The sequence below is a fragment of the Chamaea fasciata genome, unplaced genomic scaffold (genome assembly GCF_029207755.1).
Source record: "Chamaea fasciata isolate MVZ Bird 193981 ecotype frontalis unplaced genomic scaffold, bChaFas1.0.hap1 SCAF_5, whole genome shotgun sequence".
NCBI lineage: Eukaryota > Metazoa > Chordata > Aves > Passeriformes > Sylviidae > Chamaea > Chamaea fasciata.
In genome coordinates this window covers 8,797,938-8,821,912 of record NW_027094090.1, presented here as the reverse complement: position 1 = coordinate 8,821,912, position 23,975 = coordinate 8,797,938, and the positions used below count along the sequence as shown (strand labels likewise).

General features: G+C 36.3%; 1 protein-coding gene across 2 annotated transcripts in view; it reads right to left on the bottom strand.

The window, feature by feature from the left end:
- Positions 1 to 23,975, bottom strand: part of SEMA3A (semaphorin 3A) — a 166,041-nt gene that overhangs the window by 13,128 nt on the left and 128,938 nt on the right. For both annotated transcript variants that reach the window (XM_066182774.1, XM_066182775.1), the window contains 7 exons: positions 23,399 to 23,513; positions 23,232 to 23,301; positions 22,012 to 22,156; positions 16,346 to 16,565; positions 11,163 to 11,254; positions 8,388 to 8,429; positions 2,694 to 2,851 (listed from right to left, as the gene is read on the bottom strand). In XM_066182774.1, coding sequence (XP_066038871.1) covers positions 2,694 to 2,851; positions 8,388 to 8,429; positions 11,163 to 11,254; positions 16,346 to 16,565; positions 22,012 to 22,156; positions 23,232 to 23,301; positions 23,399 to 23,513 — 842 coding nt within the window. The remainder of the gene's footprint in view (positions 1 to 2,693; positions 2,852 to 8,387; positions 8,430 to 11,162; positions 11,255 to 16,345; positions 16,566 to 22,011; positions 22,157 to 23,231; positions 23,302 to 23,398; positions 23,514 to 23,975) is intronic.

The window sequence follows — 23,975 nt, the reverse complement described above, 5'->3', positions numbered from 1 at the left end:
AAAAAAAAAAAAAAAGAAAAAAAAAGTTGGACGAACACTTTTATATATTTTTCTGAATAAAAACTTCTTTAAAACTATGAGTGAGGACGTCTTAGCACACTTTAGTAGGAAGGAATCTTCTGCTGAATGATATATGATTAAAAAATGTACGAATCGTAATTTCCAGTACCACCTTCATATTACTCATTACCAGTGACAAAGTCACACCCAAGATATGAGGAACCATAAAATTTTGCTACCCCTTCCTAAATATTGAAACAGCATATTTATAGGATACAATTTGTAAAAAAGAAGTCTGTGGAAAGACTCATATTACTGTCAATGGAGTTTGAATGAAATGTTTAGCGTAATCTCAGGAAAATGTTGCACACATCACCATTGTATCAACACAGTGATTTATGAAATATGAACCAGAACACATCTGCACAGGGTAAAGTGAAGTGGTCACACTACAGGAGCTCTGAACTGTCATTTAGACTTGTAAAATACACAAAGAAAGAAAAGCAAATAAAATCATGGCTTATAAAATCTCATTTAAAAAAAAAAAAAAAAAAAAAAAAAGTAACAAAACAAAACCCTAAACCCTAAACCAAACTATTAGTAAAGCATCTGTACAATTGCCTCAGGAATCCATTTTCCCAATATTTCTGGAGCCTAAAATTACAAGAATTTATTATTAGGGAAATGCTGACATTTAAGCAATGCTGATTCTGTCATCGATGCATTCCGAGCTGGCTCGAGGCAATGGGTACAGCAGGTACCAGGTGAACAGAGGATTCTCTCTTCCAGTAACACAGACCTCTACTCTACTGCTGCTGCCAAGGGAAAACTGGGGGAAAGTGGCAGAAACAGCAGCTTTTCCTTATGCATTCTTTGGGTCCCAGCTCGCAGCACTAATTTTTTCTTTCACAGAGGCCTCCAGAAAAGTAAATTCTGCACCCCAAGATTTTCCTGTAGCTGTGCAATCGGGTTTGGCCTCAGTAACCCCCACCCCTTAATCCCTGTAAGAGGTCCCAGTCACTTTAACCCTGATGGCAACTGGGCTCCATGTGTAGCAGTGAGTTGGAGAGATAAGGAAAAGACAAAGAGCCCTGTTTCTTCCATCAGTGTAAGCTGAGGAATGACAGGATGATGTGCTCTATGGATCTTGAGATTGGCTGGGAGTAGGAATATGTGCTAGGAATGCTGAGGAAAGATGAGGTTCAGGGATAAAGAGAAGCAGGGAAGTAGCAGAAAACAGTGATTCAGTGTCCCCTGATCTTGCTGTCTCCTTGAGCTCAAAGGCAGTACTCAACCATTGATTTCTAATCCTAAAAACTTTTCAGAACACATCAATCTTTTAGACTCTCCTTGAAAACCTCACTATTCCCTCTCCTTTCCTTCTTCCTCCAGAGAAATCGTCATGTTACCAGCAAAAATAAGAATTTAGCCCATGTAGCTGAGAAAATTTGACTGGCTCTTCTTTTGGGACGGGTTCTTGAATTATTTTCTAAAGAATTTAACAAAAAAGCTTCTCCCAGATTAACTCTGTTTCCTGGTGCAAAAACAGAACCCAATGTTCCATGAGCAGCTTTCATCATCAGTGTTTGTTTAGGACACATTGCAATGCAAACCTTCAAATTTTAATCCCCTCCATCTGAAACGTCTGTGACACTTATGCAACTTCTAACCCTTGACCATATTTCATCTCCTTCAACAACCAATCTAAACACGGAATTTGGGGTTCTGACACTCTCAACTAAGTATTTGCTACAATTAATTTCGTGTGTATAAACCCTTATGTATATAAACCCTTGGACTCTGTTTCTTCATACATGCAAGATGTTTGGCATATTCAATTTAATGTAAGCACTTTTTTTATCATTTTACTCAATTTATCAAGGGAATCTCAATGTCTGCTTCTATTTGCAAATGTTTACTTTTTCAGTTATTCCTAATTTCTATTTCAACAGCCAGGAGCTCTTCAGTAACTAGCTTCAATACTTTCAGAGAAAGAGTTCTAAAGATAAAGAGAGGCAAAGAAATTAGTACTCTAAACCTTCAGATCAGGCAACTAGACTTGTAAATTTTTAATAAAATTGATATTTTTGACTTGTGGAGTCAGCTTTCCACCAGTGTTTGCATTGCAAGGCCTTTAGCATCAGTGCAGAGGGACTGTAAAACAGTGGTTGTTCTGATCTGGCAGCACTTGGACACACATCAGCACACACAAGTTATACTTTTGAGTAATAACAATAATGTTATCTATCACTAAAAAAGGTAAGTTTGTATTGATGTTCAAATATTTTAGAAATATTTCTCTCGAATCAGAATTCATGAAAACGCAGGGTAATTTACTTGGTCAAGTAGTGATTTTTTTTTGATTTTGAGCCCCTTCCTCCTTTTAGAGAAAATGAATTTTTTTCTTTTTGCTGTTTACCAAGGAATATAAAGTTAGGAGTTAATTTCAGAGACAACTGCTCCCTGAATGTTTTCTTACAGGAGCTTTTTAAGTCTAGCCCAAGAAGTAGCAGTGGTCACTTTAAATCAACCAAAACTTCGTATTGCATGTAGCTCTCACAATGATGTTTTCTTTGGAAGAGAAAGGGCTATGGTTAACCATCCTCTGAAAAATCTCCAAAGCCCTCTGGTCATATTGAGACCATCAGTTAAAACAAATAGCAAACCGTGCAGACATCCAGAACTGTCCCTACCTCTTCGCAGTGGGGAAGTAACGTGAGCAGGAGGAGCCATCCCAGGCACAGTAAGGGTCCCTTGCAAGGCAACACTCAGCACAAGCTTTTCCATACACATCACAGCGGTGTAAAGGAAGCTGTGAAACTCCAGTGGCTGAGCCAATGTAGAGCTGTTGCTGTTGCAAAAAGTTAAAAAACAAAATAAAACAAAACAAAACAGTTCAAAAATATTGCAAATTACAATTTTCTTTTTCTAGGAAAGCATAAAAATGTTATATAATCATCTTTTAGGATCACTTCAAATATAATAAAGGATCACAATCCTGATGTATGCTAAAGGAATGAGAACAGAATTGTCCCCAGGGTAAAAAAAAAAACAAATAGGAAAAACTTAATTTTTTCATTAAGATCTTGGTGGGTTTCCTAAACAGTAAGAAAACTGAAGTACTCTTAAATTTTTCCATTTGCATTCAGATCCTCACACTGGGAAAACACTGCGGTCAGTGACAGAACACAACGTAGAACATGCTTTTGAATTTGAACAAAAAGAAAAACTTCAACATACATTTCCTAAGCATTACCTCAATTTATGTATGTAAGGGGAAAATCCAAAGTAAGTTATTTCAGACTAATGCTACGATTTTTTAGTTTGGAAGTGCTGCTATGCATGCACTTCTTTACATGTCTGGTAATTCTAATGTTTCATACTCTTTTCTGTAAGTCACATGATTTAACTGGAACATATCTTGTTCCAGTTCTTGAGGGGAGAGGTTTTGTTTTATTTTGGATAAAAACCTGTGTTGAGTAGAAGATGCAGTTCAAATGCAGAAGTAAATAAAAAAACATGCATACAAAATGAAATACAGCCTTGCATGACATGGCAACAGAATATCTTGTCTCAATTTCCTCTCTGATATCAAACTCAAATTCATTCCACTAGGGAAGTCAGCCCCCAGAGGGATATGAGAAAACTGAACTTCTGATCCCATGTGGAAGTCCAAAGAGAGGTATTTCAGATTAGGAATAATTCACAAAGAAAACAAATCTTAGTGGCATGTAAAACTAGGGGAACACTAAATAAATAGATACACAAAAGTTCAAGGGCATAGTCCTTCTGGTTTGGAAACACTGACAAAACCTTGCCACTCAGCACCCACGGTGGACCGATGAATACCTTTCTTCAAGGTCCTACTCCAAGCAGTCCCATGAAGAAAATACAAATTTGTATTAATTTTCCTGCCTTTGAAAACATAATGGTGGTGTGAAAAAATAGGATTACAAGAAATGTTATCAAAATTCCTCATCTCCTGTGTTGCAATGTCCCAGAGGCACCATTTTCAGGGAAATCAGGTATGGAAGATGGCTGTGGTCACCTACCTACTAGACATAAAGAGCACTGCATAACAGGAGATAGCAACACCAAAAGCACTCATAAGAGGTGTTATGTTAGCTTCTTTCAGAGACAGCAGCTTGGCAGTTTATACAGACATATTAATTGTAACAGAAACATCCCGTGCATTTATATAAACACCGGTATTTTCTCAAGGAAAATATGACAAGGAAAGCCCCCAAAGGAAAATTCACTGGCAAATTGAAAACTAAACCCTTTCTAAGCAGCTGCTTCCATCTATTATAGCTTCATAGCTGGGTCGTAAACCCACACTCTGCAGGCAAAAATCTCTGACCACACAGGGCTTTACACAAAGCCTGAAATGTACAAACCCATCCGAGTCAGTGTTGTAGCCTTGAGAAGAGATGAAAGGCAACAGACATGATGAGCTGCTTCTCTCTAACTTCAGTGACTTAATCAAGTACCCACCTGAGGGGTACATCCTGCAGTAAAAAGAGCAGCAATTCAAATCTTAAGTGACCTAACTGCTTCTCAAGGGAAGCCTCTTCTCTTTACTGATTATGGAGGCAGCATAGGTCAAATTAGAGCTTCAGTTAAGTATCTTAAATGTCCAGATGGTATTGATCTGAGTCCTGTGTAATTGGGGCATTAATATCTGCATAAGCATGTAGGAACGTGTGGTGCAAATAATATAAAAATCAACCCAGAGAATGCACATGGGAAAATAAAGAATAGTGTAATGGTTTCCTATGTACCTCTTCAGCCAATTTCATTTTGCAAAATTCCCCTCCATGATTTCTAATAAATGCCTTTAGAATTAAAGAATGACCAGAAACATTAAAAAAAAAAAAAAAAAAAAAAAAAAAAAAAAAAAAGAGGCCAAAATAGGGTTACTTAAAAACTATATTCCCTGTAGAGAAGTTCATAGTTCAGTCAGTGAACTGCAGAATATGTTTCAGGTGCTGCACAGCCTTAAGGCTGCTGCCTTGTTTGCTGCTCTTCTGATCATGGTTTTAGACTCCAGCTGGTGATCATTATTCTGGATACTAACAATATAAAAAATTCAGGCAGTATGAAATTTAAAAAAATAGAAATAGAATTATTTGCATCAATGGTCTGACCTTACTTTGCCATACCACAGTCAAACTGCCTTTTCAGCCCTCTCTTCCAAGACATTGTTAATTTAATGAATGAGATTATCAGATCAAACCAGAGAGTCAAAACAAAGAGAAAAGTTGTCCTCTAAAAATTCTTGCAGAAGTATCAGAACTCAAGAAAAATTAAGGAAACTAATGTTTTAAGTAATCCAGTGGTTTCTGTTGGCCCCACAGTGCTGCCCAAAAAAGCAGTCTTTCCCCAGACAAAGTCAGACAAAGGGATAACAGAACGGGAAAAATGTTATGTTTAAGAGGAACAACTTAAGCAGAATTTTTGAAGGAACTTTAGGGAGTGTAAGATTCAAGTACCATTTGATTAATTTAATGTCTTGGAAAGCAATGTAAAGCATGCTGTTTAAGTGATATATTCATTTTGAGCTGGTCCTTTCTATATGCCCACTATGGACAGAAATGTTGATTTATGAAAAAAATTCAGTACTTGGTGAAATATACTATAAAAGTAGTCACTAAGATATTTCTGAAGGTGCCTGCCTTGCCTTTGCTTGAAAATATTATACAGGAGAAACAAAGCTCTTTGTAGCAATTCACCAGACAAGTACTTGGTCTGTTCAGCTAAGGATCTCCTTGTCCTTTTCCCACACCACCAGAATTCCAATAGCTTCTTGAAGGAGCATCACAAAGCTGACCCTGAGAAAAAGGTGAGAGGTTTCTCCGCAAGAAGTCACCTTTAATTGAAACCTAGGCTGGACTTTTTGGCCTGCTTTCATGTTTGCAAGGGAAAAATTATGGAGCTTCACCTGGCAGGCTCAAAGCCAGGTGGTACTGTGTCTCCCACTGAACTGTGAGCTGAGGCAGCTGCAGGGTGTAGCAGTGGCTCAAGGATGCTCTCAAGGTTTGTGTTTATTGCTAACGAAGCATAAACTGTTTAAGTGATAAGGTTACACAAGCCTAGGGCTCTAAACACAACCAGGAGGAATGTGTAGCTCCTGTGAGAAAATATAGACATAATTCCTGTGAGTTAAAGACAGCAGAGTGGAGAAAGAACATATTAAGGCTCAGTCTTGCACATAAAAGCTAAATTTCCTTACTCAAAGCCACTCTTGCTCAAGGGCCAAATGTATACTCAGAGAGAGAGAGACAGGAGGTTTAGAGCTTAATATAATTTAAAAGTTAAGCTAAATTCTGCTCCTGAAGAATTTGTAGATTTTGGTCTTTAGGAAGAGTAATTTGTAACACAACATATTGGCACGATGGCAAAAGAGGTAGCTTTGAACAACCAGGGTAGCAAAACATTTAGAAATAAGGAGAAACTCCCTGTACCATGTTTTTATAATTGGATGAAAGATTTGTTAGTGAAAAAATCAAATGAACTGATTATTTTTAAGGCATTCAATAGAACATGCTGGTTTTACTATTTACATTTCATGCTCTGGCTTTCCACAATGCATAGAATTATCGTGCTGTTTATACGAAAACCACCCTGCTTATCAGAACACAATGAGTAAAGTGTTTGAGTTTTAGAACTACAGTATTTTTAAATCATAAATGTAAAATGGAAACATGTTGCCATATACTTATTTCATACATACTGCCAAAAGCTTGTCATAGTGTATCATGATTCTGTCATTTTTAGCCTGAGGCTGGTTGATTTTTCATGAGTTTTACTCTGCCTGAATAACTTGTGGTTTATGCTCTTTTTTAGCTTTAGACAATTTTAGCAGTGTAAATTTGTTTTCAGAAAACTCAGGGAAAATTGTAATCTCTTCTGAATAACTAAAGATGCTTTGGAGAAAAAGCTGTATGAAAATGCATGGTCAATTTTCAAATATGATTGGCTGCTTTAAGGGAATGTACTTATAAAAATAATCCAAAGCAGAGCATTTTGGTATGATGTGAACATATATACAACTTGACAGGTCTGTTTTTAAATATCCCAGTATTCAGTACGTTTTTTCTTTATCCTGCCATTTTTGCTGGTTTAGGTGGTAAACTGTTAAAACAGTGTCCCCCCCCAAAACATTTTCTGTCAAATACATGAATGCTTTCAGACAACTTTCCCAAAGACAGTGAATTCAGAGTTAAATATGCAGCACTTCAAATATAATATTGGACTCTATCCATTACATAATGAATTCAACTTCTGTTTAATAATGTACAAAGTAGAAGAATTAACTATATTTTACTTATAATGTGCGCAATTTTTAGTACATCTAGCCCTGCAAATAATACCAAATCTCCTCCTTCCTGACAATGACATTAACAAAAAACAAGTTCCTCATATTTACCAAATTAGCTTCCAGATCAGCACATATATGAAAAAGAAAAAAAAAATTGTTAAATTTGACACTAAATTTTATGTCTCAGACTCCTGAGACAGGAAATGACCATGGCTGGGATCCATCCACCTAAATCCAGGCAAAACTGGAAGATAGGCCCATAATACCCACTTCATCCCTGGACTGCAAACCAATGTTCTCCGTACAACCACATAATTTATCAACTACTTCACAAATTTGCTTAGAAATGCAGGAATCACCTTTACTGTAAGTCAGACAAAACTTTACCTCTATCCATCAAGAAGTTCCGTTCTTATGGTCTGGTTTTATAGTACATATCTTTTCTACAAGCAGTTAGCTATTAGTGTACTCAACAGAAAGCAGGAAATAAAAATTTTGGAGTATGAAATCCTTATCCTAACCACATCACTGAACCAGGCCTAGGAAAATTTGGACTGCATCAGATTTTTTGATCTTTTGTTACAGCTGAATGATGCACATCTGGGAAAGGAATGGGCATAGGACAGAAACAGAGGAGGATGTCTCATTTCCATCCTTTGCTTCTACCATCTGCATTTTGTACTAGACTATTCTACAGCGACTGGAATTTGTCCCATTAAATAAAGGGACCAATTTTGGCTGCTCCTTTTGAACAGTCTCTCTGTAACGGAAGCATTCTATAATGTTTTTTGGTGGTGGCTTTTTTTTTTTTTTTTTTTTTTTTCCTAGAGAGCCACCAGACAGCTGGTTAGTTTGTGTTTAGTTTCCACCTTACCAGTAACACAAACTAGGTTTTTCCCTTCCCTGTTGCACGTCACATTCTCCTGAGAAACTACTGCTGTTTATGTAAAGGAATGGGATGCTGCTGCTGCAATTAATATGTCTCTGCTGACTGCCAAGTTACTGTCTCTAGAAGACAGAGACCAATAAATATTTGAAAGTGATTTAACATTTGTGCACATAGTACCTGCTTTGTGGAAATCTTCATTGCCGAAATAACAGTGGGCTCCTAGAGAAAAATAGAGTTAAAATATAAAATGAGCTATAAACAAAAAAATTCTATTACAGTACTATTTACACAAGGTAGAAAACCTTGAAATGAAACTAGACATTCCCTAGTAATACTCCTTCTTGTTGTCTTTTGCAGTGGAATGATTTCTAGCTGTAAATGAATTAGAATTCATGTACATATCTGGGTGCCTCTTTGATTGCCATGTTGATTGTATATATTTCATTTTCCATTATTAATATAGTTTAATTGTGATCACTTTGTCACTAATTTCACACCTTGAAATTGTTATCTACACTTAATACTGAAATTGCATTTCAAGAACTACCAAGGTAATATGAAAATAATAATGGCGATATGAAAATTCATATATACTATCTATTAAAGGTAATAACACTGAAATAAGCAACTCATTTGAAGTGTATCAAAGTGCAAACCCCATTCCTGTGAAATTTTATTCATAAGAACAAGTTTTAATCTCAAGTATAATCTTTTTAATGGCTCCACACTATCCATTTACAAAGAAGTTACAAGCATTTTTAGAACATGCAACCAAAATAAGCAAGAGGTTCTTTGCACTCTGGAATATCCATTATTTCATCAACTGTTACAACTTTTAGGTCCAGGTTCTTGGATGGATTTTAATTTTGAAAGTGGCATAATAGACAGTGTGCAACTCAATTCTGTATGAATTTAATTCCATCTAGAAATCTGCTATCGATCCTATACATCATACTTTTGCTTGTGTACATTAATAAAGTCCTTATTAAGCTTTTACACTTGCATAGTTTTCAACTTGCTTATCCTGAGAGAATTTGATACGGGTCAGTGGATGGTAAGCATGGACTTGCCTTTACAGAGAGGTTAATAGACCTTATATTAGAAAGCATCAATTAAATGTAACATTTGAATGAAAATTGAACTCATTAGTTTGTTTGCTCAGCTGTTCAGAGAAGTATTGCACAAATGGGGTTTAAAGAGGCATTTGTTATCAATGTAAGAGCTATGAAAGACTTTCAGCTTTGTGGAATTTTAAATGAAAAGCATTGTACTCAGCACATTGCAGCTTAACATCAAAATACACTGTTCATGATGCATGTATACTCTTTAAAACTAAAGAAAACTTACATTTGGATGAGATACATGTAAAATCTGTTGGAAATTCCCTACTGAAAGATTCATATCTTACGCACAAAAATTCTGCTTTTTCCACTGAAGTACATTAATGCCCTCTTTAAGGCTTAAATACGTCTAAAGAGATAATTGAGCTTTCAAGTAAATCAGAACACCAAAATACTTTCATGCAATGAAAAAATACACATGTAAAGTAAAATTTGAAAATTTAATTTGCCATTAACTCTTTTAACTTCTGTAAAACCTTTGTAAAGTAAAATTAATTCCATTTATTTTCCTTTTTTTACTTTTATATTTTTCTGGTCTCCTTTAGCTTTGCACTTCTACTTGTTTCAGGGAAGAGGCTCATCTATTATCAACAATTTCCAAATTACACTGCATTCATGTAATGATTTTTGCGTGTATAAAAAAGAAAAAAAAAGTTGTCTCATTTTCTTCTCATAGTTTCTACTTTATTTTAACGTTAAGAAAGAAAAAAAAATTACCCTAGAATTCTGTCCTCAAAAAACCCCATTGATTACAAGAACAGGGACATATTTTTGCACTCAATACAGAGGTTTCTGAGCAAGATTGGTACCAGTAATGGCAGGAATGCCCATAAGAAGCTGTTAAGCTATCTTGTCTGTACTCAGGTAAAAAAGGTGAAGGGATGGCAACCGAGTTTGATGAGGAGGTGGGGCTGGGCCCCCCCTGGCAGGTCCACGGCACAGTCCCCGTCAGCACATTTGGGGTAAAACTGCAGAACTAGAAGCTCTCAGAATGCGCCAGCAGCATCTTCCCACTATCACACCAACCTTGTGCTCCCAGCCAGGGATCAGCCCCTCAACTGCCTGGAGACAGGGAAATGGTGCCATAAAACGGCACTGACAGGAAGAATAACGTGGGGAATGTAAATGATTCGTTGTTGTGTACAAAACACAAGACATCCCTGGGTTCTGTCTGGGAAGTGTTTGAAAGGTTTACTCAGCCTTGCCTTGCAGGGCTGCCTACGGGATGCCGTATTTTTTAGGTGGCTCGAACAGGAAAAATGGAAAAGATTCATTTCACCAAAAAGTACTAGAATTAGGGGGTGTTTATGGTGCCTTGTGTCAAACCACAAAAATGAGACTCCAAAGTAACCTTTGAAAATATAAACACTTTGTTCCTCAGATTATTAAGCGTAGGAAATCTGGGCAGATTACTGTTTTGCCCAAAGTATCTTCCTAGTTACAATATGCTGACAGTCTGGATAGTTCTGAGAGTGGATGCAATTATAAATTTGTATATTGCATATCTCTGTGGCAGAAAACAGCCAGGCATTGTTTCCAGACCTGCACAGGTAGATACTTAATTCCAGCATGCAACAGCTCTAAGATTCAGAAATACTTATTTACTTTCTAAACCACCAAAAAAGAGTCCAGAACACCATTTCTTTTATCATTAACCTCCAGCTTGCACTGAAAGTTTCAAGGTTTATTTTGACTAGTGTCTGGACCTCTAAATGACAAGCTAATTAGAGGGGTATGCCAGGCTATTCCTTGGCTCGACTGCAAGAAGTTGAGTTTGCAGCTGTCCACAGAGAAATCTACAACCTGACACTTGAAATTTAGCTGCACTTACCCGAAAGACTGTCATTTCTTCCAGCAAGACTTCCTCTAATTCGTGCCAAGTCTCCTTAGGAATTGAAACCACTTTAAGAACTGTTCCAATATCTTGAAAAGGAAAAAAAAAAGAAAAAGAAAAGGTTTTCAGGTGTTTCAGATGAATACTGCTTTGTAGCAGCCAGAATTTCTTGTAGTATATAATTATTTCACATATGAAGACTATGAAACTACATATCTCTCAGCACTCATTCAAAAGAACTGCTATTTAAAATGACCTCGGAAAACAATGAATTTCAGTAGGATATTTAAGTATTTCAATTATCAAAATGCAACGAAGAAAATACATACTATTATAGTTATTAAGGAATAGACAGGACTGAAATACTATTTAAGCGACAGTCTAAAATTACAGATTCATGACTGGGGAAGGTAATGCTCTAAATTTACCCAGGTATGTTTTGTTGTTCATTTCGAATATGATGTTTGTCTTAAAATGCATGTGAAGATACTGCAGTATAGATATAAAACCATCTGGACACATGTTGTTAGACAGATGAAGCTGTTAGGTCTCTTAAGTACATGCGATCTTCCCTGTGTCAAACAAAGTACCTAGGATGTATAAGCCCCTAAAGGCATCCGTATTTCTCTGTGTGTAAGATGCTGGTTCTTCACTGAGGAGTGATAAACATGTAATTTGTGCCTTTGGTTTAGAAGTAGGTGTGTGCCATCATTTTAGTATTTTATCAAGTTACATTTTTTGAGTTTTGCAAGAAGCTTTAAAATGAACAAGGCCAGCACTTGAAATTCCAGAGCTACAGCCTTTGGTTTTATGAACATAGTTGAGACTAAAGACCATCTCCGTTATTCAACTCCTGCGTCTGTGACTTATTTCTTTGTTTCTATGAATGCAATTTCCAGGAAACAACAAAAACACAAAGAACCATTTCTAGGTTGGCACACATCACTGCAGACCCTCTGAAACGGAAACAATCTGTATGCGACTTTTCTTTTTAACCAGCCAAGTGTAGTGCCATGCAAATGTATCACAGGTAGAATAACTATGTCCCTAAGGACTTTTCATGTTGCACATCCTACAGCTTTAATGGTTTAGGAAAACACAAGACATTTTAAGTGGATAAAATTCTCAAATAACTATAAAGGCTGACATTCTTAAAACAAGAATTTAACCATCAATTACACAAAATCAGATATATATACATTTTATATAATTTAGGGCTGTTAGCTGAAATTTCTGAATAAAAAATGACAACTCTCTACTTCTATATCTAAAATACACATAAAATTGAGACAAAGAGACATGAATGAAAATTGAGACATGCATTAGAAATATTTTTATAGGGCAACTAACTTAAAAGCTGTTGATAAAATAAGAAAATTCTGGTACTTAACTTCTTAACATGATTTTGTATTTAAATATTCTATAAAAACCAGAATATCTTGTAGAACTGAGATTTTTCATTTTTTCCATCTGCTTCCCTTTAAGCAGATGTTGGTTTCTATATACATATTTTTGGAATTTTAGAAAGAAGCAATTTCTTTTCGACCAGAATATGTACACCACGGGGGTTTTTTTCATTAGCTACAAATTCATATATTCTTTTAGAAAGCATAAACCAACAGTTATTTCTTATAGCAACAACAAAACGAAGCACATCTTTCTTTTTATTTAGGCATCTACAGTACAAATTAAGCTAGTAAAATACACTACATAAGTGGGTCTGGAGTGGTTTTCATTATGGTCATTGCTACTAGTTGACTATATTTAAAATAAGAAATATTGAGAACGGTACAGAAAAAATCAATATAAACTTTAAAATAATAAAAAAATCCACATTTCTCCAAGAGAATAATTCAGAATAACAGATAATGTAACAGTAGTTATATTTGTAATTTAATTGGTGAGTTAATTTCCTTAATTATGCTGATAATATGATGACTGTGGTTTTGAGGAAAATATATTTTATGGGTGAAAAACAGGGAACTCTGACCTAATAAATATAACAGTGCAGAAAAGTGTCACAACTCCATTCTGTGTTGGACTAGGACTGTCACCAGTCACAATCCATCAAATGCCATATCCTGGAAATAAAGGGAGATTTTTCATAAAACAGACTGAGTGGGCACTGAGCAGACACAAGTTTCCCATAATGTTGTTTCAACAAAAGGTCAGACTTTTAAGTGGCTCCTGCAACAATTACAGTTGCCTGATCTCAAGAAAGCCTCTGAGGTCAAAGATACACTGAGTTAATCACTGCGGAGACTCTGGTCAGGCCACAGGTACCAAAGTGGGGCTTTATCTGAGTTTTACATCAAGTTTTACAGAGTAGTATTTCAAACAATTTCACACAAACAGAATCAGGCGTCTCCTTTAGGATCAATAGGCCCTGCTTAGTAAGATAAGATTACTGTTATTAATTTGCTTTACTGACAGAGGTACTTTAACTGTGCCAAAGGATGCCAAACATTAGACAATCAGGATATGCATGAAATCCTGTTTTTTTCTGATTACTTTCAAGCATGCCGATAGGATTTTATTTTCATTGTGAAACACACTGGTACAATCACAGTGGGAAAGAAACAGCTCAGCTCAAGATCTCCCCCACAGGAAAGGAAAATGTGACCACACTGGATGGCTATTAATTATGTTGTGTTCAATTATCATCAGTTATTCAATGAAAAGGGAAAAAAAAGTATTTCTTCACCATACTGGAGTTTAGCAGCACATGGGAATAATGTAGATTGCTCTAACAGCAATGGGAAAATACAGAGAAATATTATCTAATCTGATGGGACAGACCTGCACAGAAAAACCCAGTCATACCCCAGGGAGCATAATTCTGGCTTTGTCATAGGTTCAGATCACCAAGTGGGAAAATGGACTGTGACTTGAGTCCCTAATCTGCTTCCCAGTTAGTTCTTTGCTTGGGAAGAAGAAATACATGCTGATTGTATATCTGCTTCTGATTCCTCTGACTCTGAGCAGCTGGCTCTGTGCAGTTCTCTGGCAGAAAGCAGGCAGGGCCTCGTTACTGCCTCTTTACCTTTCCCCCACACGGAAGACAGCTTTTCCTGATTCTGAAGACCACAATAAGGACAGTGAGCTTAGAGGACCATGAAGCATCTTTTGTGCTTCAGCTCCAGGCATGGGTGTTGTACTGCCTGTTCTTGTCCCATGAGTGTATGACCTCCTAGTGGAAAAAGAATGGTTTCTATAGACAAAAGTAATATTTAAAAAAAAAATAGTAACGCTCTGAACCTAGAAAGATGGGATTTTGGTTCTGAAATATCTTTTGGCAAATGCAAGTAATAATGTTTCAACACTTTTCTTAAGTTTGTGGGCAGGGCTATCACCAGCCTTGGATGGAGTCCTAAGCATTTACCACAGACCTGCATATTAGTGGTTTAGGAAAACCCTAAACTCCCAACTCAGAAGTAAAAAATATCATTTAGGTTCCTTTAGAGGGAGATCTTGCCTGATTGATTTACACAAGAACTGCTAGACATAATAATAACAACTAAATAACCAGTACATGCAATGGTAACTATATAGAAGCTTTAACTCAGTGTTAAGCAAGTCTTCTGCACTGTCTGAAACAAACAGGAGCTTCTGTCTTACTTTTCATCTGACTCTAACAGAAGTCTTGAAGCAAGTACAGTGAGTCTCTAGAAGAACTTTTTGCTTTCCCTTGCAGAAATCAATGCATCTTTCTTAGCCCACAGGCCAAGCTTTGGAGAGTTAAATGCCACCTCTTTTGCTCAAGAAACATACTTAAATAAGTTCCTTATGCTTGTTCAGCATCATACTGTGTATGCTACTAACTTGTTTTCTGTGGGCCAAATCAGGTCACAGAGGACTTGTTGAAAGGCACCAAACACTGTGAATTATGGATGACATTGAAGTCTCTAATGCATGACTGAAAATATACATGTTATACATGTGTAAAATCGTATGAAAATACTTTTCAGTGTTTTATGCAAGAACATACCATAGCACTGGTATCTAATAACTCAGTTTTGAAGCTTTGAAGTGCTTTAACCCTTCCTGCAGAGCTGTGTTTTCTGCAGTAAATGTTCTGAATTGTTATGCTTGCACTGTGTTTGGTACACAAAGCTTCATCAGCTCTCAGTTTACTCATAATACATTTCAGGCATCAACATGAAAGAGATCTTACATTTATTGCTTTGGAAATCTGACCCCGGGTCTAGAGTAACAGAACTGTATTTAAAGTATGTAAAAAGTTGGACTGTTATAAGACAGACTTAGAGGTGTTTTTTTCATCCAACTCTGAAAAGAAGCACTAGGGTTCTGGTTTGATTTGGTTTGCTTCATGATGCCAATGTCTAATTACTAGTAATTATGTTCAGTATGTTTAAAATGCTTTTATTCAACGTAACTGAAACATTAGCCAACTAAGGTAAAACTTTCAGAGATGAAGAAACAGATCCACTAATTGCTACTCAGCACAGTTTTGAAACCATTGAATTTAGGAAAATGCATATCAGCTAATTTTTGGACACTCTTTCTCATTATTACCTTTCTGGAAAAAAAAGTCTTTTCTGAGTGCGTATTTACACTTCCCCAAGATAACTAAGCTGTATGATTCTGCAAATGCTTTGGAAAGGATATCATCTTTCTATTTGAATACCAGCTCTTCTGAAAACACTCCATTTGTGCCAGATATATTCATCTTAAGTAAAATAATGCACCCTCTTGGCTGAAGAGCTGAGCATCTTAAGGCAATACTTGAAATACTTGAAAGGCACAAAAGACTTTTACCGTACCTGGATATTTGCCTCATTCACGTTAACACTTTTTATGCTGCACTTCAAAATGGGTACCTCAAACCCCTCATTTTAATACTAAATTATGATTAATAAGGCAAGACATTTCTAATAAAAATCCCTAATAGCAGTAGTTGGAAAGAGGATGGATTGATCTTAATCCAGTTGGCAAAGCTCCCAAAGAATTAAGCTGTGCAGGTTATGGCCTGAACCTTTAACAGTGAATGTTTGTAACAAAGACCTCCCCACATGCACAGTTTTTGGTTCTGTGCCAAATTTTCACAGGTTTACACTGTTCTTCAGTCAATGATCTGCCTTTCAGAGTATGAATTTTTATCTGCTCTAGGTTTCCATCAGTCCTGGAGGAGCATACCGTGTAGACTCAAGACCTCTCACCTGTGCCAATGAACATCACGTCATATTGGCCATCTTCTGCGTCCACTCTGTCCACCACAATCTGTGTGAACTGGTAATCCACGTCTGTTTTAATCATGATTGGACGGTTGTTGATGGGGAATACTGGGTTGTACATGGCAGGATGACTTCTGGCAAATGTGATAACTTCATCAGGAAGGTCCTTCGTGGAATCAAACCCTCCAAATGTTTTACTGGGACACTAGAAATAAAAAAGGAAATGTTTTACATTTTATTATTTATCATCCCATCTATGGCAGTCTATAATTAAATATATCAGGGAATCTAAGTGTTTTGTGACAGACAGTGAAAGTTGATTCTGTCACTGATAGTCTCTACTTTTTAATTTATTTTGAATTTAAACCAGCATGGTTAACAGAATGCAAATGATCCTCATACATCACTTTTCTTATGCCTTTTCAGTGCAAAAGGCTTTTAAGTCCAGTTGTGATTAGTATTAGTCTTTAACTGCCAAAAGGAAGAAGTCCTGAAATATCTAAATCATTCAATACAAGGGAAGCAATTCAGTATTTGGTTATGTATACAACACAAAATTAATTAATTATGCCATCATCTTTGTTTCAAAGCATTGTCTTTAGAAGTTGATTGGAAGTCCAAATCGCTACGTGAGGAACCAAATCCTGGGACAATGCCCTGTTCTAATGACTTTTCAAACCCCTGCTTGCCTCAACAACTCTGTGTCCTCCATGTAATCCCAATAATGTGGATCCTGTTACACTAAATCAAATCTAGTGAGTCATGTCTTAAATGAATCATTTGGGTTTTTTTCCCTCTGATTCTTAAGAAAGCCTTCTGTGAGTGTTACTCATCATACCATCCACGTGAACTCTTAGGTGAGATGAGTCTCATTAAGGAACTGCAGTAACTCCTCACTGCCCTGCACAGCTGGTGTCCCATTGGGATGAATCTGGTCTCATGACATAAGACAGAAAAGAGCCACTTTTCCTCTGTATATACCCAGGGGTGGGCCAGACAGTTTTGCCTCTCATCTGTGAGAACCACAGGGTTCTACTTTTCACGTTTAGTTTATGCTCTCCCACTCTAAGCAGAAACAAGAGGCTGGAAAAGAAAGGAGAGGTAAGATCATGGTGTCGGCAGCCACAAAAGTATTCCTTCACTTTCAGCTATTACATATCCCCATCAGGACACTCAAGAACTGTGGCTGATCACCATTTGCCCTCATCCCTTCTGCAGAATTGATAAGTATTTTATGAAACTGTAACATTAACATAAGCATTAGTAGTATATTAGTACTGTTGAATAGGTGAAGAAAATGAGCCACAATGACACCAGGCCAAAGATCCTTGTCAAAGATCTTGGTGATCCCAACTGCTGATCTCTTAAAGACATATAAAACACTGAATCCCAGCTGAAAATAATTATTTTTAAGTATTTGAACTTCAAGTATAAACAACTGGTGTTAAAATTCCCAAGATAATTTGCCTTTTATATTCAGGTATAAAATATCTTCCAATTAAATTAAAAACCTAGAGGACAAGATCTTATTAAGCAAGAATACAGACCTTGCAGGATGCTCAACAGAAGAAATCAATTGTCATTGCTATCACCTTGATCCAAATTATTAATAATTCAACAGAAATGAAATTTAAAAATCGATGTTGTCAAAAAGAGTAGTTGCTATACTCAGCAAAGGGGACGCCTTCAGCACGGACATATAAAGCGTAAATTGTCCCTTGCTGGCATATTTGTCAGTAAGCAAATTCCTGCATTCTGTTTGTATGGAAGGGAAGATTAGAGGGAAGAAGAATATTTGATTAAGGCATGTGGAGCAGACTAAGCAGAAAGAAAATTAGATATCCATTTTATTTTTTCAAGATTTTTTAACCTTATTATTATATGTACTTGCTCTTTTGTACAAAAATATTATGAAGAGAAAAAAAACAGATGGACTTTTCATAATTATTAGCCAAACCATTGTCTGTCTCTAAAACAGTGTTTCAAATGCTGCACTTAAATTTTAAGTTTGCTTTACATCTCAATTAATATTCTAACTACAGTGCAATACTGTAGTAATTACTTGGATTAATTAGATAACAATTAATTAGATAATAGCTTAAAGTACTCTATGCATAAAAATCACTACACAAGAACTAAGTATTGTTAATTGCAGCCGGGCTGAATTTTCAGTGCTTTTTCAGAAGAACTGAAAAAAACACTAAATGAACGTTCTTTTCAATTTTAGGCAAATGAATTTCAGCTGTGTTTCAACTGCTTGAATATTTACTCTCTGGCTCATTTTCTAACAAAGGATTTTACTTGCAGCAATATGAAACAAGCTCCCGAGGGAAGTGGTCACAGCACCAAGAGTGCCAGAGCTCAGGAAGCATTTGGACAATGCTCTCAGGCACATGGTGCAATTCTTCCAACTGTTCTGTTCAGAGCAAGGAGCTGGACTCAGTGACCCTTGTGGTTCCCTTCCAACTCAGGATATTCTATCATTCTATGGACCAAGATATACTTTGCACAGAAAATTGATAAAACTAGAATTAGAATCATAATTCTGTGTGTTTGAATAAGGATCTCAATTCTGAAACCATTATTCTGAAAACCTGGATCCCCTGCTTTTCTGAGAATAATAAAATTACTGTAATCCTTTGTCTTTACATGTGACGTTTAAAGTGCATTACCTGGGCTAGGCCCAGTAAGGAATCCAACAGAACAATCAATATCTACATTTTGGTAGGAAGGAAAAGATCTTTGGTCATAACTTTTGGTGCCATGAAGCAGAGAAAACTTGATTTCTGGAGCTGAATTCCCAGAAAGTCAGATAGGAATTCAGGATGAGGTACCTGATTAAGATGAACACAAAAGTCCTTCCTCCTCTCCCAGATACTTTAAAAAAAAACAACAACAACAAAAAATGACAGAAACAAAAACAACAACACCCCCCCCAAAAAAAGGACAAAAAATCAAAAAAATCAAAAAAACAACCAAGCGAAAACAAAAACATAACAAAAAAAAACAAAAGAAAACAAAACTCCAAAAAAACCAACCAAACAAACAGAAAAAGGAATCAAAAACCAAAACCACAACCAAGTCCTATAGATCTTAAAGGAGAAATTCTGGCAACTTCTTTGTTACATGTGAAGCCGATGTAGAATTGTTTACAAAGCCTTCTGGTTTCTCAAAAACCATTTACTTTTTTTTTCTTTCACTCATACTGGGCAAATCACCAGATGCTCAAGAAGTTTACTGGCACCTCACCTATTAAATTCCTGAGATAATTCAGCACTTTTTAACTGCAGTGCAATCTGCAAACGAATTACTGTAAAAAGATCATGTTTTTTCCTCCCATCTCTTTCTGCACTTCTTGGAAAAGGAGTCCAAAGGTCACATATCTAAAGAACTTCAAAAATCTTTTTCTCCTTTATTCTCAACAGATCTTCTAATCATTGAAAACACATGCAACTTTATCACTTTATAAACAATAAGCTTCTTCCCAGCCAGAAATTCACCTCATTTTAAAATTCAATTTTATTCTACTAATACAACAGAATGATTTTAACAACTGTGAGGGCACTACTAATACAACGGAATGATTTTAACAACTGTGAGGGCACTCCTTAAACCCAGCCCTTAAGTGGCAGAACCCAGGATTAGTGGCACTGGCATTGGCTTAGGCCAAACAGCTGGCTTCAGACACTCCAACAACATTAACTGGCATGGCATCCTGCACTATATCTGTGGGGCTAAGCAGACCTGTAAAATTTGGAATCACATTTGCCTTTAAGCACGAAAACAGCTTACAGTGGAATCTGAATATTTTTGCTATTTGTGAATCTTAATAAAAGCATTTTATAATGAAATCATAAAGGTAAACCCAATTCTGATAAGCCATAAACAAAAGTATCTGTAACTTAACTGCATTTCCTTACTTTGACAAAGGCTCTGGTGTCTTAGTTCACTTTGCCACTTAAGGGTTGGGTTCTGGTCCTTATTTTTCTGCTTATTCTGGGGAAGTTGAACAAGTTATTCTTTTTCTCATTTACAACTCAGATCAAGACCCTGAGGGAACTGTTGGAGCAACCCTCAGGCAGAACTGAGGCCAGAACACTGTCTCAGGACACAGAACTGCCAATCTCAAGAGCAGTATTTTAGAATCTCAACAGAGCTGCATCTGATCTCTGCAGAGGAATGAATGAAGCAGAGCCTGTGTGCAGTAGTCAGTTCCTTATCTCAGTCTATTTCTGTTATAGAAACATGTGAAATTCTTCTTTGTCCATAGTTCTACATGATACCTAGTATCTGGTTTTGTTCAAAAAGGTTAATTTATATTGGAATCAAACAGGAACATAAAGAAACAGAATAATGAACACTGTCTGCTAAACTGAAAAGGTGAGAATAGCTATACAAGAAACACCAAAAAATATCTACTCATTCACATTTTCTACAGTGCTGTAGAACAATTTAACTTAAAAAAAAAAAACAACCCTCCTCCTTGAAATAACAAAATTAACTGTAGTAATTGAAAAAAAGGTTCACCATCAGATGAGAAAGGAAAGCTCTTTTATGCTGCAGAGCTTGTATTTTAACTCTGGAAAAAATTGGAAATTCCTTTAGTTGCAGTGAAGGAGTGAGGAAGTGCTGAGGAATCCAGCTGTCAGGGAGCCACTGTTTTCTTTTACTTAGGAAGTAATTTTCATTAGCTGAGCATATATATCAGTTGAAAGATCAGATTTGAAAGGACAATTTCAAACAGACCGGAGAGAAGTAGAAAATATTATGAACTAAAGAAGCAAAATTATTCCCACTTTCTTTGGCGCTTTAGATTTAAGAAGAATTTTAAAAGAATGTTGTAGACATATATATTATTTACACATACACATTTATATGTATTCATGAGTACATATATATTTAATCTTCTGCAATGACAGTTCTCAACATAAATGTGCCAATCTAACTTACATAACCTAAGGAGTGACCCCAATGTATACAATTAATGCTTGCTTCATAAATGTCCCATCTTCTTAACTACTTGAAATTTCTGAGGCAGCTAAATATTTCTAGAATATGATGATACCAGTTGAAATATGGATGTCTTATATAGATTAATATTTTAGTAATTTATGAACTAGAAACAGAGATTCAGGTAAAAGCAGACATTTTTAAAAATTCCCAGTGGAAGGTAAAAACTATTGTAGTCATTCAATCATCTATTGCAGAAATATCTGTTTCGCTGTCTTAGATGTAATGTTGACTGAAAGTTCCTAATAGTCAGGCAAATCCTCTGTTTTCCATTCATTCTCACTAAGAATGGCTCAGCCAATATTTGGTAAAAACCCCCCAAATTCCAAGGAAAGGATAATGCAATACAATTTATGAAACACTTGACTTTCAGTTGAATTGTCCAGCCACTACCAAAGCTTCTTTTGAAGTTGTTAATATGAATGCCAAAATTATAATCCAAGTGACGCTGTTACTGCAGCTTCATATGTTGCAAGAAAATCAGTATGTTCTGGACCTGGAGGAACTGAGTTTCCCTTTCTGCCACTCTATACATTTCGTTATCTGTGTCAGTTTCTTTTCTGGATCTCAGCTCAAGGGTCATGTAATGTGTGAAAATATTTTCCCCAGTTTTCCCAGTTCAGATTTCTTAGGGTACTTACGGTTCCTGGACGTGGATATGGAACTCGCCCTTGGTAGGGAACCCACTGGTAGTTGGGGCCATCTCGGTGGGCGTAGGGACCAAGAAATACCCTCCTGACATCAGTCATGCTGTACATACACACTGCTGATCCCTTGAAGATATTACTGAAAACGAGGGGAGAAGAAATCAAATCAGTTTCTTTAAATTATCACTCGATTTAATCAAGTACTAGAGCTATGGGAATAGCAGCTTGATGCTTTCTAATTTATTGCATGTGCTGATTATCAAAGCTCTGACATGCTCTCAGAGCTATCCCCACTCACCTCCTGCGAAAGTTCAGCAAGACTGATATGATCTCGCAGACATTTTCCTAAGCAGATGGCTGCTATTTCACTATTTAAAACATCTTGTCCCCAGAAGGCCAAAGCCCACATTTGAGTAAATTTCAGTAAGGCTTTCCCTAGAGACCTATTAAATTCTTTCCTACACTCCACATTTTTCTATTTTTTTCTCTTTAGCAGTCTCTTCTATCACTTGGGCAGCACAAGTGAGAACTTCAATGTTGTTTCTTACCCTGACATTTTTTACAGAAAACAGTAAGGACTTGTAAATCTCCCTCTTCTATGCCTGGCATCACTAGAAACATTCTTTCTGTTTAGAAACTAAAACCTGTTTCCTTCACAGATAAATGTGGCTATGCAACCAGTACTACAAACCTTCCTCAGGCCAAAGGTACAAGTATATTTTGTCCTTGGTGAAAGCATAATATAACAAAAACATTCCTGTAACAGTTATATGTGATTCAATAACAGAACTTTTGAAAGAACATTAGACTTTCCAGATTTCAGCAATATTTTTTACTAATATCTTCTTGACTAGCCAATTTCTCACTCCACAGATTTTCTATTTCACACTGCCCCCAAACAAGTTTATTTATGCTTACATTCTTTTTCCAAATCTGTGTGTAAAGGGCTACAAATTCTGATCTCTGCTATAAAAGGCCAATTCAATGGCAAAACAGTCTGAGAAACTGATAGTCTTTGTGTTTGCTAGCTTCCGAGTGATGATGTACATTGCTCATAAGAAAGAAACCTAATTCATTACTTCTTACTGCCATTGACTTCTCAGTTCAAAGGTTAAGAAAATTTTGTGTTTTTTAAAAACACTTTTAACAAAGAGACCTCTTTAAAGCATGCAGCCACCCAAGTTTCCATGCAAGTAAAATGATATTCTCTGTACCTGGAAGTTGTAAACACTCCATAGACTATTGGATTTTTAGGGTCTTTTGAGTTCATTAGGAACACATCCTCTGTAACAATAACAAGAAAAAGAAGAGAAAATTAGGCTAAATTCAAACAGTCAATGGCTGAAGAAATTTCTATATTCCAGCCATTTCTGCCACTTACGTAGTTCATCAAAGTGTGTGTCAATGCCATTGGGTCCTGGTACAGAACAAATCAGACGTGCTTTGAGGAAAGTTGTCCATTTGTTAACAAGGCTCCTGTGTCCACCAAAGTCATTCTAACAACAAAAGTATTTTTCATTAATATTTAGCAACGGTCTTTGTTTGAAGTATCAACAGAGTACAGAGAAAGTACAGTAAATAAGTTAACATTTAGAGAAAACAAGAGAGAAAAATTCACCCTCTATGTAAAAATGCAATATTATGTAGCAAAGAGACAAAATCTGAATTATTTTTATTTTACTTTGTATTGTGTCATATTTCATACTAGTCTGTAATTTAAAAACCAAAACCCTCAGATCTCTTTATATACCTTTATACATATATAAAACTGGGAAAAAAATAAATGGGCAGAATATCTTGCTCCAAAGCTCCAAATATGCCATGTCCTGGAAAAGCTGAGGGTGTTTATTATGCTTAACTGGCTAGCAACAAAGTAGAAATGAAAATGAACAAAGTAGACAAAAAAAACCCAGAACAGTGGGGTCAGTTGCAGAGACACAAAACATAGAAACAAAGAG